Source organism: Melopsittacus undulatus, chromosome 11 (assembly GCF_012275295.1).
Source record: "Melopsittacus undulatus isolate bMelUnd1 chromosome 11, bMelUnd1.mat.Z, whole genome shotgun sequence".
NCBI classification, from domain to species: domain Eukaryota; kingdom Metazoa; phylum Chordata; class Aves; order Psittaciformes; family Psittaculidae; genus Melopsittacus; species Melopsittacus undulatus.
The window spans coordinates 23,970,809-23,985,369 of NC_047537.1; the positions used below are offsets into that span (position 1 = coordinate 23,970,809).

At 49.6% G+C, this 14,561-nt stretch overlaps 1 protein-coding gene across 2 annotated transcripts in view; it reads right to left on the reverse strand.

The window, feature by feature from the left end:
- Positions 1-424: 424 nt before the first annotated feature.
- The window catches only part of RPTOR (regulatory associated protein of MTOR complex 1), a 115,158-nt gene continuing 101,021 nt past the window's right edge, over positions 425-14,561 (reverse strand). For both annotated transcript variants that reach the window (XM_031054555.2, XM_005140729.3), the window contains 6 exons: positions 8,960-9,066; positions 7,090-7,217; positions 6,910-6,996; positions 4,210-4,326; positions 3,823-3,952; positions 425-2,690 (listed from right to left, as the gene is read on the reverse strand). In XM_031054555.2, the coding sequence (XP_030910415.1) occupies positions 2,622-2,690; positions 3,823-3,952; positions 4,210-4,326; positions 6,910-6,996; positions 7,090-7,217; positions 8,960-9,066 (638 nt within the window). In that variant the 3' untranslated portion in view covers positions 425-2,621. The remainder of the gene's footprint in view (positions 2,691-3,822; positions 3,953-4,209; positions 4,327-6,909; positions 6,997-7,089; positions 7,218-8,959; positions 9,067-14,561) is intronic.

Consider the following 14,561-nt stretch of genomic DNA (forward strand, 5'->3'; position numbering starts at 1 on the left):
CAGGGACACCGGGAGCCACTGGAGGGCGCTGCGGGAACGGGACAGAGAGGCGGGATACGGAGGATGCGGGATACGGGATCCGGGGGATGAGGCCGCAGGGAGGGGGTACAGGGAATGGGGAACAGGAAATGGGGCACAGGGAGTGTGGACTGTAGGGAATGGGGCTGCTGCAGGAAATGTGATGGGGCAGAAGCAGCCAAACTGCTCCCAAATCCAGAGCAATTCCCACTCTCCCTTCTCATCGTGTTCCAGAGCTCAACCATGCCCCACAGCCACCGTCCCCCAAGTCTACCCAGGACCTCCCCCCTACAACCAGCCCCTTGTCTGCAGGGAAACCACCGAGAAACACAGAGCCCATCACCTAAATTCTAACTGAGGCCACATCTTCCCCTCCTGCCCCAGGAAACAATCCTCAGACCAGGGCGTGTTTCTGCATTTATTTTTTATTAACCATTTATTTGTTGGTAATTGTTTTACTCTCACATTACAATCGTGTGGGGTTCTTTATATATATTTTTATTACTATTTTATTTTTGTAAAATAAATAGAGATAAGTGACTTTTTAGGTAGGATGCTCTGCGGATCCTCGGTTAAACTTAATGATTGAAATCTCTGCGGCAGACCTGTGAAAGAACAGCCCACAACACGCACACACTCAGATGAAAGCTCAACAGGCCCAGACAGTCAAACCCCCCCTCCTGGCCTCAGCTCCTCTTCGGAGCTTCAGCTTCCACCTTCACCCGCTGCCAGGGAGTCCCTGTTCCCTTCAGAAGACACTGATTTAAGTTAAAAACCTATTGGGTTCTAAGCTGTGCATGTTAATGGGTTACGTGCAGATCCCATGCCCTGGCTCTGCACTCATCAGCCCCCAGCATGGGCAGAGTGGAGGAGATGCTGGGACCAAAGTTGGAGACACAGCTCTGTTAGACCATAATTCACTTTTGGTAACTTAGAAGTCGACTTTTAGGTAGTTTTGCTTACATTTAAAGCCTTTGATTCATCATCCTGTGAAGGGGCCCCCAGCCTCCCTGCTCCAGGGGGGACAGTGACAGTGCTTAGGACAAGGATACAGCACCCAGCCTTCAGCATCAGCTCCTCTGCTGTGGCTCAGGGACCCTCACCAAAGCCAGACACGCTGTGCCCGCACCATGGCAGAGGTGAAGCCTCCACTGCACAGGGAGAGAACCCTTCTAGTAGCCTCATTGCTGGCAGAGGTTGCTGGGAGCCTGCAGACCAGCTGGAAGGAAAACTGGGAATGTCTGCATTGTGCAGGCAACGTGTTGCCACAGTGAGCTCTGCACCATGCAAGTTCTGTTCTTGGCCAGCAGAATCACAGCTCAGCAGCACCTGGGAGAAACCTGTCCTTTGGCTTTGCCTACCCCTTCCCCACCCCCCTCCCCAGACCCATCACAGATTTCATTATTAGACATGGAAGGTGTGGGAGATGGAGCAGGCTGTCCCCTGGGGAGCTCAGACAAAGCTGTTCTGCTCAAAGCAGAATGACCTGCAGTCTTCCCCCATTAGTGATTCTCTTGTGCTCATACCACGTGTGGTTATGTGCTCAGTTCTGCAGGGACATACAGGCCACAGGCACCTTCACATGGTGTGTGCAGCTGTGTATCCACAGCAGTGAGCGGGCAAATCCTCCTGAGCATCACCTGGCTGGGTATCAGCCCATCAGAATGAATTAAAAGCCCTGGGGCTCCCTCACTGCTGGGCAGAGCTCCCAGGCATCAACGTGTTTGTGGAGTTCACCATGGACAGAAGGACAGTGACTGTGGAAGCAACAGTGACCAAGATACCCCAGAGCCCCCACCACTGTGTGACCTGGTGGAGAGTGCTTAAAGAGTGACTTGCTCCACATGCATTGGGATGTTAGAGATGTTCAGTATCTCTTCCTTCTTCCTCCTGTATGTGCAAGATTACAGCATGCTGGCATCCTGCCCTGCTCCTGTCATCTCCTCAAGCCCTTTTCTCAGGTTCTTTGCCTCCCCTTGCCACCAAGTCTCCTTCTGTCTTTGCTTCCACTGGAGAGGATGCTGCAGAGTGGATGAGGTCCATGCAGAGGAGACACTTTCCCACCTCCCTTGCTGATGCTCAGTGCAGGAGCATGTGCATTCTGCAGATGGACAAGTCAGGCCTCGTTGCACTGTCCAAGGAATTCCTGTTTGGCAGAGGGTAGGCAGCAGCTGGAGGGGTCCCGTGGTCTGGTTGAATGCACAGAGCTGTAGGTGAGTCCTGACTCCAGTCCTTAGAGCAACCTACGCCCCAGCAAAACAAAGAAACAAAGACTAAAGCAGAAAGCCCTTTTCAAGGGTATTGCCTCATCCAAGCTCAGAAGCTGTGTTTCTAACAGAGAAGCCAACCACTGGAAACAAAAATAAAACGTTCCTTTTCTGTAGCTTTGAAGATATAGCTGGAAAACGAATAATGCAACAAAAAAAGGAGATTGTCTCTCTTCCCCTTGTCAAAATCATCAGTAGCTGAGTCAGGAAATGTTCAAGTTACGGGTTGCAGCAGCAGCCAACACGAAACATTCAAGTCGATAATTTCACTATGTACATGATGGTGAGACATGGCCCTGCCCGCTGGGACTCGCTCCAGCACCGCTGCCACCAGCGCTATCTGATCCGCTTCTCCACCGAGTACACTGAGATGTAGTAGTCATTGCTCCCGACTGCCAGGTGGGGCTGTGGAAAGAGCACACGGGGATGAGTGTCCCGGTGTCCTGCAGCTCCGAGGCACATCACAGCTCACATTTCAGCACTGACGCCCAGATGCTCAAAGGCTCTGAAGTGCATCTGTGAACGCAGCGCTGACGGCATTTCTGCCAGCATGCCTGCCAGTGCCTACCTCATCCCAGCGAGTTATAGCTCCATTTCAGGCAGAGGGGAAAATGATGGGACTATTACTTGCCAACTGCTAACATAATTTTTCTAAATGGCTGCAAATCTGCTTGTTAGGAGCAGGCTGAGAATTCGCATTTGCTGCACTGAGAGCTCTGGCACAACCCCAGCACAGAGACCGGGGCTGGGCAGGGCTGTGTGTGGATACGCGAAGAGTAAAACATCACAAATGATTACCCACTTCCTTCTCCATCCCTCACACTGTGGGACAGCAAAATTACCCCTTAGCTTCTTGCAAAGCAGCCTTTCAAAGCCGAAGAGAGGAGCTTTCCTTTACCCTGTCTTCAGGGTGTAAAACACTGTCCCTCTCCCTGCCCAGCTAATACCAAACCATCACAGGACAGCCCAGCTCCTCCCTCCTCCCCTCCATGCCCTTTATCTTTCCCATTACACGTTAAATATTTGTGTTCCGATCTGCAGCCTTCTAAAGTAACTTAATTAAGCAGCAACCAGATTTCCCTCTAACAAGGGCTGCAGCCGCCTCAGTTGGCCATATTCTGAATTTCGTTTTTACTCTCATTCACTCTGGACTGATCAGCTTACACCTTTCATTTCTGCAGTTCATCTTCCTGATGTGCATTTCCCTACCTCACAGCATCAGGTCTTCCTAAAGCCTTAGGGAAGGTGGTGTCAAAGCAGCCCCAGAGACCTGTGGCTGAGCTTGTGTCTGTGAGGGAGGAGACACGGAATAAATCAGCACATCAGATTCTGTGTGCTGGAAGTGAGAGACTGCACCTTCTCCAGGCAGCTCCTGGCAACCTCCCCTTGGAGAACTCCTGTGGCAAGAGCTACGTCCTCAGGAAACCAGGCTGGGCAGCAGCTCTGTGCTGGAGGAGTCTCCTCACCCTTCCCTCTGCCAACATTTACATGAACCGAGAAATGCAAATTCCCAAATCCAAGAGAGAGGAACACAGACCCAGTGCGGATGGAAAGCCAGGCAGCTGATGGCTCCCACTCTCTGTCCCATAAAGCCATCATAGTATTTGATGTTGTTGATCAGCTCCCCATTTCCATTGTAGATTGCAGTGAACTGGTTCATGGAGCCACTGGAAGGGAATCAAGAGAACATGGTGTCACCCAGGACGTGGTAACGTTATCCACATGTGACTGTGCATCACCACTCCCAAGGCACCACCGCAGAGGTTTCACTAGGGATAAAATTCCAAGCTGCTAACATGGGAAAGAAACCGCACTGTGTGTGGTGAGGTTACACCCAACAACAAACCCAACCAAAACCCAGGAGTGATGTCTGTGGAGACAAACTGTCCTCCCCAGGGATGCAAGAGATGGAAGGAGAACTTACCAGGCAAAGAGGTTGGCTTGTGGGTGAATGTCAAGGGCTGTCAGCCCTTTGACAATCTGAAGGACCTTCATGGACTCTGGCATCCGGGGGTCAAAGAACCGCACATCGCCGTTCACACTACAACACAGGAGTGCCACAGCGTTAGGCTGCCCCTAACCAGCCTCCAAAGCCCAGGAGATGCCTGTCCATGAGCTGATCACATCCATCAGAAAGATCAGGACAGAGAAGATGCAGCCTTTGCCTTCTGCATCAGTATGGCTCAGTTCCCACCAGTGCCACTTACATCTGGTACTATCCATAAGGCCTTAAGTGCTTTGCAAGCAGCTCTGCCCTCAGGAGTGAACTGTTATTACTTATATCACTTACAGCTCATTGTGGAGTGCAAGTGCCTTTACTGGTATGTCATACTCAATACACCAAACTGCACGTCAGGCCCAAATTCCTTCTCCTTTTCACGGTAGGAAATCGTATTAGAGAACTGTAACCAGATGGGATCTGCCAGTTCCATCCATTACACCAAATGTCTGGTCACAGATGCACAAATCCTCATGTCCAAAGTACTCTGTGGGCTAGGTGTAACAAACCGAACACTCAGGCAATGGTTCAATCCTATTAATAACAGCACCAGGGGAAAGCAATGATAGCAGGGACAGGATTCTGTGCTTAGCAGATCAAGCACCTTTCAAACACCCGTGGTTTCATTTTGCTAAGTCATCTCTCTCAAATACATCAGCAGAACCACATCTGTTTGATGTGAAGAGGGTGCATCTTTCCTACAGCCCTGGACCAAGTACTGAAGGTTTTGCTGTGGTGCATCTGTTGTGAGCTCCTCGTAAGGGACTGGTCAACTGGTGCACAGAAAGAAAAACAGAAAAGGGTCTTATGGAAATGGAATATGGAATCCATAACCTATGGGTCTTGCTCTGCTGGCAGCAGCAGCGAGGCTTCTGGCACCATGGCTTTGAAACGGTTACTTTTCCCAAGTCACTGATGGCCTTACAACTGTGAATCACTCCACAGAGCTCACAACAAAAGCATTAAGAAGCACATTGCCTCCCGTTTCTTTACCTCTAGAATACCTAATACTGCTCAAAAGGCTGTTCTACAGAATTACTTACAGCATCACACGAGCTCCAACTTCAGCTGCCACATAATTAAATTCAAGACAAATTAAACTTGAGGTTGATTTAGATTCTAGGGACTTGATGGAAATACTGTTTGAGGGAGATCAAATAGATGGTAAATTCATTTAAAGCTTGGAGTCTTTATTAAGACTTGAAAATGGTTCTGAAGGCATTGGAAACCCATGCAAGAACTTTAAAATGGAAGTGAAGTCCTGTGACGAGGGGACTATGTAGAAAAGAAATCCCAGTTGATTTCTTGTTGCCTGTTACTGTTCAACAGTAGCTAAGCTACAAACCCAGGATATTCCAAAGGTATTTAAGGTCATTTTCTAGAAGCAGGGTTGGCCTAATGGAAGCAGACCTCTACTGTGGTGGCACTAGCACATAGATTGAGGTGGTTGAACCCAATATGACATGGTCAACCAGCACCAGGCAATGGAGAATGTCCTCAGGGCCACCAGTCCTGCACTACTAACTCCTGCCTCTGGTCTGGAAAAAGAGGTTCAGAAAAGCTCAGGTTGAGGGTGAGAGAACTGCTCCACAAGCAACACAACACCTTTGAGTTTGTCAACCTCTCACTACATCCTAACACTGTTTTTTCTTGGATCTTGCTGTCAACTGAGGAAGAGAGTAAACTGGGAGAAACTGAGAGCAAGGTGCCTTGCTCAACAAGCCCAGCTCCTCTGGGATGAAATCTGACCTGTCTTTTGAAGCACACCATTTTCTCATGTCTCTTCAATCCAGAACAAAGTACCACATGCTGAGAAGGGCACTGAGGAGAGGGAAAAAACGAGCTCCAGACTGGGCTGGCCACAGATAAGGGCCTGACCCTGGGACTGCTGGAGAAGATTACAGAAAGGAAGATTAAAACCTCTAATATGTGAGCTCCACAGAACTGGCAGCTGTATCTCATAATCCTGCGCTGAAAATTTTCATACATTTGTGCTGGCCCATCCCCCGCCTCAGGAATGTTCTGAATCCCAGAGAATTCCTGTTTATTTTCAGTTTGTCATCAAGAAGGAGCCTTTCTGTGTGCAAACACTGGCTTTGTGACAGTAACTTATATTCTGCTGTTCTTTAAGGGCCAAGCAAGTATATGCTGCTTGTTCCACAGTATTTATCAGGCAGGAGAAATGAATTTTCATGTGGAAAATTGCTAGACAGAGAAGTGATCCTGCACAGCAATATGTCCAACAGATGCACCTTCCATCTTCCCTCTCATGTTCCCTCTTCACTGACACCGCGGAGATGTTGGCAATGAAGAACAACCACCCATAAGACATACTATATCTAGCTCAGGTTTCTGGTTCACTCCATTCCTCCCTCACGCCTCGTGACAGTGATTTCAGCAGACGCCTTCTTGTTTACTCTCAAACCACTCTGAGAGGCTTCCAAGGGAAGCTTCACATTTCATTTTGCCTTCCCTCCACCACGTTTCGAGCAGGAGTTAATTACTGAAGCAAATACCAACCTGAAGAGCTTCATCCTCTCAGCTTGTGAAGTACCAGAGGCGAAATTGAAATAGAAAAACAAACTGTGTTGAAGAGAAAAGAGCTCAAACATTCAAATCTGTTACCTGACGCTCATGATGTTGCCTTCAGGATGTTTCTGCAGGTATGCTTTCACCACCCAGGCTGTGTGCTCCCGGTAGGTCATGACGCGGCTGAGGAACAAGCACAGAAACATTGTGAAGGGGAGGAGGGAAGGTGAGGAAGGGGAAGGTGAGGGGTGAGTAGAGGGGAAGGACGGGAGTTACCATTCACTCAGAGCCATCCTCCTGTCGAAGACGCGGATGGAGCCGTCCCCCAGCCCTGCCACGATGAGTGAGCGATGGGAATCACACGAGAGGCTCGTCACACAGCTGTCTGCTCCAGTGGGGATGTCCTGAGGAGAAAGCACAGCAAAGCCACACTCAGACCGTGTCTTCAAGTCACTACAGTCTTATGTACACTGGGCACCCTGTACAGAGACAGAGAAGCTGTGGCTGCCCCATCCCGGACAGTGTTCAAGGCCAGGCTGGATGGGGCTTGGACCAACCTGCTCTAATGGCAGGTGTCCCTGCCCTTAAGGTCTGTTCCAAACCAAATCATTCCATGACTCCAAGATTCTAAGCAGCACAGGGAAGCAGGGTAACAATCCAGAGGCAGGCTGGAGCTGCATTAGCTCATTTCACACTTTGGTCCTATTTTTGCTTCCAAGCACATTCACCTTTCCCTGCTGCTGTTCCCAGCTGAGCAACGCAGCTGCTGGTGAGAGGCTCCAGCCTTCAGGGCTGTTCTCAGCAGCTCCTCCACTGCCCAAACCCAGATCCTGCCTTTGAAGACAGAACAATCAGCAGAAGTGAAAATGAAGTACTTGTTTCTTCAGCTACACCTCATATGCTTCCCAAGGAATGCTTCTGGAGTTCAAAGAGTGGGAAAGAGCCTTTATTGGCTTGGATTACAGAGCTTCTCTGCTCCTTGTGCTGAATTTCACTTTTCCAGTGTTACTGAGTCAGGAAGTTTCAATCCCTTGAATTTCAACAGAACCCATCTTTGCAATTAGACAAGAAACAACATGGGTTTAGATACTTTTGGTGCAATCATTAATCATTGTAATTTAAAAGGTTTTCACCTCCTGAATTCTGCTGTTCCCTAATTTGCATAGAAAAAGTTATACGTGAAAGCAATTAAGATTAACATAAGCTTAATTATCCTGCATTGCAGGGTCAAATGTTGCAATTAATGTTCACTCAAGGATAATTGATTTCTAGAAGCTTTGAAAACCAGCCTTCCTTCCTTCTGCAGTGCGGTGACTCCATCCTCACACACCAGCTGCTGCTTCTCCTTGGAATTTCTGAGGAACTTTCATTTGAGTTGCACTGATGGGAATGTTTGCAGCACCTCTGCCCCACTGCAGTGCACTGTATGACTGAAACACTGTTTCCTGCTGCCTGGGTGCAGCAGTGAGATGTGAGCACCCCAGGGTGCCCCAGTGCTGACACTGAGGGAGGTGCTGGCAGGTTGATGGGCATCTCCGTGCTCTGACACCTGGATCAGAAAACATGGAGCATACCCTGACTTGAGTCAGATTGGCCCAAGCTGGCAGCAATTCCATAGGCTGCATGAGACAAGCAGGAGCACTCGTGCTTCCATCCTGTACACCACTAAGGTCCCGACTTAGGTGTGGACTAAGCATGAGTGTTCTCATGGATGCAGCATTCCTGAAACCAGGCCTTTGGCTGGCAGTGTTGCTCTGCTGTTGGCTCTGTGTGCCTCCGGAGATGGCAGTAGTACATCTGAACACTGCCACCACCCCACCTCACCACTGAATTCCCTCAGGAATCTTTATGCCGTTTCAATGACGCACGACCAGGGGACCCTGCCTGCATCCCGGTGCCTGCCTCTGGCTTTTACCACCTCACCTTTCCCAAACACTGCTGTGGAATAACAGCAACAGCTTCCAGGAAGGATCCGACATCTCAACAAGCATGTGTGGATTTTCATTTCCCTTCTAACATGCTCTAAGCAGACCTCTCAGCTCTTCACAGATGACTCTCAGACCCTGTGGCTGTGCACAGGGTAACTCCCCACATGGGACCTGCCCTGGGAGGGGAAAGGGGAATGGGACAAACAGGCAGGTATTACCTGTACTTTCATTTCCCGGTCTGTGTCCCAGATCCGGATTATCCTCACATCTCCTGACGTCATCAGGAGCCCAGTTTCTTGTTCCCAGTCAACCACCATTCCTGCTCCTAAGATAAAACACAGGCAGGGGGTGCAAGTTACTCTCTGCATCAGCACAGGCAGAGCTGCACTAATCAGAACACCAGCTCTCAGGACCTCATGGTACAGAAACCATCATTATTAGAGGAAATATAAAATTACATCCACACACACCCACACGTCCTCCAAATGGGATCAAATCACAGGGTCCTGGATTTGAGTCCAAAATATGCCTCTAAGCCCTCGTCCAGCCTCAGGGCTTAGAGAAGCTGCAGTGCAGATGTGGCCCTACAGGCAGGTGAATGCAGCCCTCGAGGGACACCGCTGGGGACTGCCACAGGAGTTAATAAATCAGAGAATCATGGAATAGTTTGGGCTGAGGGGACCTTAAAGACCATCTACTTTCAGCCCCTTGCCTTGGGCAGGGACACCTTTCTGCTGCAAAGTCCAACCTGTGGGTTTCCCAGGGAGGCTCCCAGTCATACAGTGAAACCACAAACAAAACCCCTGGTGCACCACACGAGGGACCCAGGCAAGGACTCCGGTTTGTGTGTTCATCTCCTCAGGCAAGACTCTCCCTTGGTAGAGGCATCCTCCTCTTCACTTCACCCTCCCAGCCACACCAAACAGAGCTGCTGGTGCTGGGCAGTGTTTCATAACCACGTGCAGCCTGGAGTCAGGCACTGCTCTGCAATGCATCAGCACTGCAGGCTCCTGCTGTGCGCCAGCGCAGCCGCCCTCGGGGGGACTCCTCTAGTTCCACTCCACCACTTGCTTGTTCAGAAGGTGCAAATGTCAATTTGCCTTGATTTACAGCTAGGAACTTGCCCCAGCGGGGAATTTAAACCTACCCCTACGCGCTCTTTGTCACTAGAGGGCCATAGGTACACTTCACCAGACCAAGCACCTTTACAGGGCACAAATGAGTACAGCGGCATCATATGAACACCAAGTTTTCTTCAGAGATGATAAAATGACCTTGCTTTGCACAGATCCAGATAAAATATTTTGCCCATCTCTCCTTCCTAAGCATCACATCCAAGCCATTTCCCAATCTTTGCTGCACACCCCTGAGAAGATTACTGACATTTATTGACAGTCTATCATCTTACTGCAGAAATTCAGGGCTCTCAGCTACGCTGAGCACTTGCACCTTTATTTCATGAGTCAAACTGATTGTTACTTCAGCTTGCCTGGCAGCTCAGGGGCTGCTAGAGCCCAGGCAAACAAGCAGGCAGTGATTTAGATGATAAACATCACTGAAGCGATTTAATTTGTCATCTTGTTTATGGTCCATGTGACAAGAAAAACCTGGCAGGCTGAGACAGATACCGCCATTTCCATCTCCGATGGAGGTAAGTAGGAACGTGCTCTTAGGCAGGTTTAAAGCTCCTGATTTTCCAGTTACATTCCCCAGTTTGAAGATAATGGTTTTCCTCCGTTTGATCAGTAGTAAGTCCCTAACCTGCTGCGTTTCCCAGTGTCTGCTCTATGGAGGAGGAGACAGAGAATATGGAGCAATCACTGGCATTCCGGGTGCTTACCTTGGTGCATGTGTCAGGAATTCAAGCACTGAGGACATTTAGTAATGCTATTGAGGAGGCTGGGGAAAGTTTCACTGAGGGAAGAAGCTCCAAAGAGGTTTTGCTTTATTTAAAACAGCACACACACCTCCCATGACCTAACCAGAGAGAAAGGACAAGGGATTCACCCTGAACCAGGAGCTCACAGAGAGCCCACGGGTGGGAAGAGAGGAGGGATATGATGGTGGCGTATGGTGAAGATCGTGATGTTCCAAGCAGTCAACGTAGCTCCTGCCTTCCATATAAAACTTCACTAGTCCATGCAAGTGAGAAGCTCTGCTCTCTGCAAGAGGGAAGTGCAGTGTTCTGATCATCCCTTCACAAGGGATATTCCTTTCTGCCGTCAGCCACCTCATTCTCTCAAGAAAAGATAAAGTTGCATTTTTGGTGCTTCTGCTTCGTGGGTGGACTGGGCAGCCTCAGGGTACAGGATGCTCACTGCACCCCACAATGCAGGCACCAGAAATTACTGAATATCTGCATAAAGCCACAGCTGAGAAGTCCTGGCACCTTCCCACTGGGATCTATCTGCAGCCTGGAGCAGTGGTGGGTCCTGGCTGCCCTGGCAAAGAAGTGGGGAAGGAAAGAGGGAAAGGAGACCCCAGGAAGCGACTGGGAATGCTAACCCAAAGCTCAAATGTGGCTGAGAAGAAGAAAAGCCTTTGTACATAAATTTAAGTCATTCACAAGTGTGCAGCAGGCAGGGCAAGCTTCCGCTGAGTGGGAAATGTCACATTCAAAGATGACACTCACAGTAGGAAATGAGACATAAATAGCTGCACTATTTCTATATAGGAACAAACGTTTCCATAGTGGAAATGATGGAGTATTGGCTCAGGTCTATATGTTAAATTTCCAGTATTTTGAGATGAGAAGCAAATGTGGGACTAGATACTAATTATCATTTCCTTTTTAATTAACAGAGGTCCTCCTGCAGGATGTTACCACTGAGACTGCAGCTCACCTGCTGGGTCTTGGCTTGTGTGTTTGGCATCCGAGATGCTTCCCAGCCTCATGCTGACAAAAAGGTTACGTTACCTGCACCCTGCTTCCAGCTCCCTTCTCCCCACAGGCACAGCAATGCCACAGCCCAGGGGCAACCTCCTGGTAAAGGCCAGTGGTGGAACCATGGTACCCCCAGCAGACCCCAAGCCACAGGAGCAGGCACCCCTGCAGTGGACTTCTTTCAGTGCATAGTTACTTAAGGTTGCAATTACCCCCTCAGGAATGTTACGTTCTCAGACACAGAGCAACAAATTTTCCACAGCTGAGGAAAAGAAATTTTGAAAGGTTTGTGGTGTTTGGGTTTTTGAGGGGTTTGGTTTGGGTTTGTTGGTAGTTTTGAATCTTTTAACAGTTACTTGCAGTTCTGTATGAATCATGGAATCCCAGCCTGGTTTGGGTTGGAAGGAACCTTAAAGCTCCAGCTCCAACCCCTGCCACAGGCAGGGACCCCTTCCACTGGAGCAGCTGCTCCAAGCCCCTGTGTCCAACCTGGCCTTGAGCACTGCCAGGGATGGGGCAGCCACAGCTTCTCTGGGCACCCTGTGCCAGCGCCTCAGCACCCTCACAGGGAACAGCTTCTGCCTCAGAGCTCAGCTCAGTCTCCTCTCGGGCACGTTCAAGCCATTCCCCTTGGCCTGTCCCTACAGGCCCTTGTCCCAAGCCCCTCTCCAGGTTTTCTGCAGCCGCTTCAGGCACTGGAGCTGTTCCCCTTCAGGAGCCTTCTTTTCTCCAGGATGATCCAGCCCAGCTCTCTCAGCCTGGCTCCAGAGCAGAGGTGACCCAGCCCTCTGATGCAAGTATGATGTGGGTTTGTAACACAAACCAAGAGCCATTCTTAGAGCTGTAACTTTCTATGTCTGTTCCTTCAGGACTCCCCCTGAGCACAGATATTTGTCTGGATGAGATAGTTCCTCGTATAAATTTCAGTAACTAACAGTGGTGCTGAAAGCAGCTGCATTCCCAGGGTCTGCACTTATTTTTAACACCACTGGAACGCAGCCAACCTGTACTTGGCATTTCAATGAAATCAGCAATATCGACGAGGAACACAATATAAAAACATCCTGGATTCTAACTGATGATTTTCTGTAATCATGAGCCCTCCTGGTTGAGCAATGGAGCACATCAGGGTTTTAATTTCCAGGAAGCCGTGGGAGGGTTGGGTGACCTCACTTGTCATTAATTTCTACAACATCCTTCCACAAAGCAGCACTCTCCTCCAGCCAAGGACTATGTGCAGGGAGAGGAGTAGCTCTGGTGCTGGGAATCCAATTAAAAGCACACAAACCCCTGGAGCTGCAATCTCTCCAATTACTTTAGTACCCTAAAACAATCTGACCAGAAATTAGAGTTCTTCTCCCAAACTTCTTACTCCTAAAGGGCAAGATACAACCCCTGGGGAGATGCTGGGACACTCAGTCTACTGCTCTCCCTCCTGCCTGCTCTCTGGTATGAGCTACCCCATTGCAGTCAGCCCCATGCATTTCCCCATGGAAATTCCCTTGCAGCAAGCTGCTGAATTCCACTGCTCCCCCCTGGATCACTGACTGGCTGCTGGAGCAGTCAGCAGTGTTCACCACGGAGTGGAGCCTCTGAGGGCAAGGTCCTGTTTTTCTGCAGAGCAGGTATTTAACATCTTTCCCTTTGTTTCAGAGGCCCCAGGAGAGCACTGAAGGAAGCCGGGAACTGGAAGTGCTAATTTTTTCTTGCTTGGCATCAGTGCACATTTCTCAGGGTAACAGGTTATGGCTGTTTACACATCAGCACCGACAACCCCCACCAGGCAGTGAGGGATGGAGGTGGCATAGGTCAGATAGATATTCTCCTGTTAACAGTCTCCTTTGTATCCCCATCCAGTGACGCTGATGGGAGGTGGTGCAGGGCTGAGCTGAGCCCCCCCAGCAGAGCTCTGATGGAGCAGGAGGTGAAGCAGCCTGGCAGAGGGTCATGCTAATGCTTCTCCAGACACCTCTAAGCTCAGCTGCTGCTAGATGCTGAACGTGTCGACAGCAGCTTTGCTCTGCGCTCACTCGAGCCTTAGGGATTCCCAGGCTGACTTGCACAGTGGCCTGGTGTGACCTGGACCATTAAGGCACTGGTCTGCCTCTGATTTACCACTGATCTGCAACACAGCAGTGCCAGTGATTCCTGCTGAAAACCAGCACCCAGAGATGTGAGAACAGAGTCCCCTATCCTTTTGGTAAAATCTCCTTATGGAAGCCTAGGCAATGAGAACAGATTTTCTGTGCTTTGGTGACAAAAGCAGTATATTTTATCTAAATATTGCTGATGTATTTTGCTGTCAAGAAAACAGCTCATCTCATCCATTTTTATCACGCTTTCAGTGGGAGAAAGGAATCCTCTTGCTGCATTTTTCACTAGGAGAACACCCAGTGAATGCTCTGTATTGATCCACAATTACTCGTGTGCCTGGGACACAGGCGATCGCTTGGCATCAGCTCTATGGATCCAGCAGAGGACTGGCTGGTATTTCCTTACATGTTGGGATGCCCAGTTTGCCCAGAGGGAATTCCCTGCAGCTTTAGCCTTCCCATTTGCCACTGGGTTTTGAGTGGACTGCAGAGCCAGGCAGAGAGCAGCCATGCACCAGCTTTGCTCATTTCCAACCCAGTGCTCTACCTCTGAACAGCAAGAGAGAGAGATTTGTAAAGACCTGATGCTAAAGAGCTCCACATCACCCCCGCAAGTATCTTCATCCTATTCATCATTACTGAACACTCAGCTCTTATCAGTCAGCAAATGTCAGTAACTGGTGAACAACCCAAGATGACTACGTCAACATGAACGCCCATGGATGTGCACATGGAGCTGCCCTGGCACATGAGCCATCTGTCTCCTTGGCAGCAGAGGAAGGATCCAGGCTCTGGAGCAACGAAGGCACTGCCCAGCCCTGGCTGGGGAGCTCATTTACCTTC